The 4,499-nt window shown below is 45.2% G+C and overlaps 1 protein-coding gene across 2 annotated transcripts in view; it reads right to left on the bottom strand.

The window, feature by feature from the left end:
• The window catches only part of sugct (succinyl-CoA:glutarate-CoA transferase), a 62,576-nt gene that overhangs the window by 36,138 nt on the left and 21,939 nt on the right, over positions 1–4,499 (bottom strand). For both annotated transcript variants that reach the window (XM_008294592.1, XM_008294593.1), the window contains exon 9: positions 2,159–2,254. In XM_008294592.1, the coding sequence (XP_008292814.1) occupies positions 2,159–2,254 (96 nt within the window). The remainder of the gene's footprint in view (positions 1–2,158; positions 2,255–4,499) is intronic.

Genomic DNA, 4,499 nt, shown 5'->3' with positions numbered 1-4,499 from the left:
TGATGTTGGAACATCTTTCTACATCTGATGGTGGAACATCTTTCTACATCTGATGGTGGAACATCTTTCTACATCTGATGGAGGAACATCTTTCTACAGCTGATGAGCAGAGCAGAGAGGAACACAGACACAAGGACAAACTGCTGTTGATTTCAAGTTTTCTCAATAACTAAAATAGTCAAAGTAGTTCAACTTCTTTCCTCTTACGATTTACGGCGTTCTGGAGGCCCAGTCAGAGTCCAGACCTCAGTCCAGCTGAGAATTAGAGTCTGGACCTGAACAGTTCTGTTCATCATGATCCCTGTGGAACCTGACAGAGTCTGAACAGTTTCATCAGAATGAGGTGAAGCTGCAGCGTCCAGATGTTCAGACTGATGGAGATGAAATGAAGAGACGAACTGAGAAGAGCTTGTAACGGATGAACATGTCCAATAAACAGCTGAGATAACAAGAAGCACGATGTCCTCAAAATGCTGTTTCACAGCGACTCCCAGAGGAGCTCAACACAAGTGCAAAGAGGATTACTGGGAGCAGAGACGTCCGTGTGGTTTGCAGCAGGAGGAAGATATACGAGCAGATAATGAGGGAGAGGACGTGAAATCACTTCCATGCAGGAGGCAGAGAGACAGCCCGACATTAAAACATCCAGGCTGACTGACACTAATCGTCTCTAATTGTTTTATAATCGTCCCTGTGAATCCCAGCTTCTCCTGACGTCAGCCCTCAGAGCGTTTCCAAAAAACTTTCGCGGCTCTCAAACGGTTCTTCTTTAATTTTTTGTATTAGGGCTGCACTATTTATCATCACAGCATCGACACCGGGATGTGCAGTCAGGTAGCGCTGCTCAGACACATCCGGCTTCATACCACCAGTAGAACGCCTTCTTGTAAAAATAAATGCCAGTGAACGTCCAAAATGTCTCAAAACGGCTCAAAATTACTTTAACATGACACGAAAATTATCAAAATGATTCAAAACTCTTCAGTATTTTGTTTTAATTTGCCAAACTGACAAACTCCAGTCCACCACCTCTGAAAGGAACCAAAACATCGACCAAGACGGTTTCAAAGTGTCCGCAATGACTAAAGATTTGTCCAAAATCAGATAAAAAAATTGTCAAGAGTGATTTAAGATTTCTCCAAAATTAACCAAACTTTGCTCAAAATTACATGAAATTTGTTCAGAAGCTCAAAAATCTCCCCAAATTATATAAAATGTGTCCGACATGAAGAATCGTCCAGGACGGCTTTAACGTGTCCGAAACGACTAGAAATGTGTCAGAACGATGTGAAAATGATCAAAAATGATTAAAAACTGGTAGATTAAAGTGACAGAAACCAGGTCCAGTGTTCAGACTGAGACACCTGGATGGATGTAGAACTGATCTGGTGTCAGGTTCTATCAGAACCCAGATGTTGTCATGTGTCTATCTGCTGTTCTGATGAAGTTCTGAGGCTCAGAAATGATGGAAAAAGTCCATTAAAGTGATCAATCTGGACCCTCCTCTGTGGACTTGAAGGACCTGGACCTCTGGAACATTCACAGTCTGAAGGTAGAACTCTGGTCAGTAGATGAAGGTGCTGCAGATGAAGGTCTGTTTCAGATTTGGTTGATTTTATGTAGAAATGAAACCAAACGTCAACCTTCAAAGTCAGACGCTGCAGTTCCTCCAACGTCCACTGGGGGCTCCAGAAGCGAGTCAGAGCTCCGCGTTAGAACTGGACTTTACTTCTGAGGCGGTTTCAGGTGTTTGTGAGGTGGTCTGGTGTCACGTCGGGGTCGATTTGGAGCATCTCGTCGTCACCTTACTTCGTTTTACGTCTTCTGTGGTCCCTCTGCGACTTTGTGTCGTTATGTTGTGGTGTTGTGTCCCACTGAGGCTGCTCACTGCTCATTGTGGTCGTCTGGCTACCGCATGTGGTCGAGACTGAGCGAACGCTTCATTTCACCACCTGTGGGAACCTGGAATAGACTGTGTGATTAGTCAGACATTCACATCATTTTTTCTGAGCTAGTCGGTCGTTCTGACAGAAGACGTCTCTGAGTTCTTCTTCATGTGGTTCTGGTTCCTCAGAGCTGCAGGACTTCATGCTGCACACAAACATGACCGTCAGTGAGGTAAGCTGAGTCAGGAGGAAACGGGGTTAGAAGGCGTTACCTGGTAAGGTACGATGCTCTCGTGGGCCGTCCCCCAGCGCCGCGCCTCCTTCCCAGCGTTCAGGTAGTTAGCAGCGATGTGGCTCAGACAGGAAACCTGAGAGAGGAGAGAGTGGGCGTTAAATCTGAGCTGTCATCGGCCTGCTTCCTCCCTGCTGCTGCTGGAGGTCGACGCTCGCTCCGCTGCAGACTCAAACCTCCAAAGCCCCGCTGCGTTTCCTCCCGACCCGGCGGCTCGCCCTCAGCCCCGCGGCTTCGCTGAATTTACAAGCAGCTGAAAAGCCGCGGATGGATTTCCACGACTGCCGGCGAGCACATGGGCCTCGCAGCCGTCCTCTGGTCCCGAGCTCCGGCACAGCGACGCATTAACAGCACAGAGCTGCTGTGAAATCCGCCTCAGCTCCAGTGAAGCGCTGACATCCTGCCGCCAACCGACACCCAGCAGCACTTAAATACCACAGAGTAAAGAGCAGCAACACTCCTGGGCATCCCGGTGGAGTCCAAACGCTCACCGGATCAGACGCACTGATTCAGAGGTGGAAGGTTTTTCACCACATTTCAGTCGTTGTTTTCTACGTTTCTGTGGTGGTTTTGCATCTTGCTGAGGTCACTCGGTGTCACAGTTCAGTTGTTTTCTGGTCGTTCTCTCACTAATTGTGGCTGTTTTGCATCACATTTTAATCCTTTCACATCCTTTTGTGGTCACAGTTTGGTTGCTTTGCAGCTTTTTGAGGCCATTTTACAACTTTTTCATTCATTTGCAACGTGTTTTAAAACTTGTTCTCCTAGTTTTGGGACTTTTCCGGATTGTTTGGCAGCTTCTTGTCGCCTTTTTATAGTCATTCTGTTTGTTTGCTTTGCAGCTTTTTGTGGGAGTTTTACAACCTTTATGTCAATTTGAGACCTTGTCCAGTTGTTTTACAGCTTGTTTTGGTATTTTTCCATCTTCTGGTGATTACTTTGCTTCACATTTTGGCAGTTTGGGGACTTTTCGTGGTTGTTTTTTCTTTTTCTTTTTACTTTTTTGTCTTTGTTTGCTGTCACAGTTTGGGTGATTTACATCTTTTAGAAAAATCTTCATCTTCTAGAAAATACGTCAGGGTCTCAGACAACATGCTGCTGAGTGGAGGCAACAGCAATGTTGCACCAACTTCATACTTTCTGTAATTCATACTAAGATTTGTTTGATTTTTGTTTACAAGATGTAAACAACACTTTGATATTCCATCACTAACACAGTGTTTTACTGTTCTGTCCCTTCTTTATGCTATTTCCAGGAAGAACAAACTGCATCGACAGCACTTGTGTATGTTTCTTGTGTATTTTGTACAGCTGTTCCTACACTTTTTCCTACAAAAGACTATCTTATCTTATCTTGTCTTGTCTATGCAGTGTACAAATGAAAACAGTTTTCAACTAAAATACTGTTATTTCTACAGATTGTAATGCTGGATTAACAGACAATAAGGTATGAATGGACCAGTTTGCTGTCGTCCAAACTGTCCATGACGTCCACATCAAACATCTGTATTTTTACAAACGGTAATTCATTCTTTTACGGTGTTTTGTTATGATATTGCCCGTTTTTCCTGCGGTTAGCGTTATTCTACATACATGTTTGCTGGTATTTTCACTGTTCTTATAGCTTTTGAAACATGACATTATTCCATGTTTTTCCATGCTGCCAGATTTTCAGTTTTTCTAAGCGCCTCGGATCAGGACGTCACCTCATCTGACATCTGAAAAGACAGCGATGCAACCGACGGCTGAGGCCAACACTAGTCCAACCGAGAGCTTCAGAACCAGACTCTTCCATTAGACAAGGGAGGACATTTTGACTGTTTCATGCTGTTGTCTTCATTTGCGACAGAAAAAAAAAGCACTTTAAGTTCATATTGTTGCAACGTTTCTCAGGCCGCATCGAAGGAAAAAATCAAACGGAGAAAGAGAAATGCCTGATTAGAAGGAACGAGAGGAGCAGCAGAAGATCAGAGGTGGTGGTGAGGCTTTAAAGGATGTTGACATGACGGAGCAGAAGCAGCCCGACGCTCGGATGGGTGGTTCTGTCAGTCAGCGCTCTGTTTGGAAACCGATACGTTCTCCGTTTAAACTGGAAAACCCGCAGCAGCCGCAACCTGGTCCGACCCGCTCTAACTACAGGCTGAGCAGGGCTACAGGACAGCAACAGCTCCACTTTGAATCTCCAACACAGAGGAAACGTCAGTCAGCAGCATGAAATCGGCTCCGACAGCCGACTCGTAGCGACGTCACATCCAACCAGAGGCTGAAGGACGTAAACTACAGCAGAAAGGTTGAAGCTCTCTCTGCTGAGGTAAAGCTCA

The sequence above is a fragment of the Stegastes partitus genome, unplaced genomic scaffold (assembly GCF_000690725.1).
Source record: "Stegastes partitus isolate 25-593 unplaced genomic scaffold, Stegastes_partitus-1.0.2 Scaffold976, whole genome shotgun sequence".
Lineage (NCBI taxonomy): Eukaryota > Metazoa > Chordata > Actinopteri > Pomacentridae > Stegastes > Stegastes partitus.
This window is presented reverse-complemented; position numbering and strand designations above follow the sequence as displayed.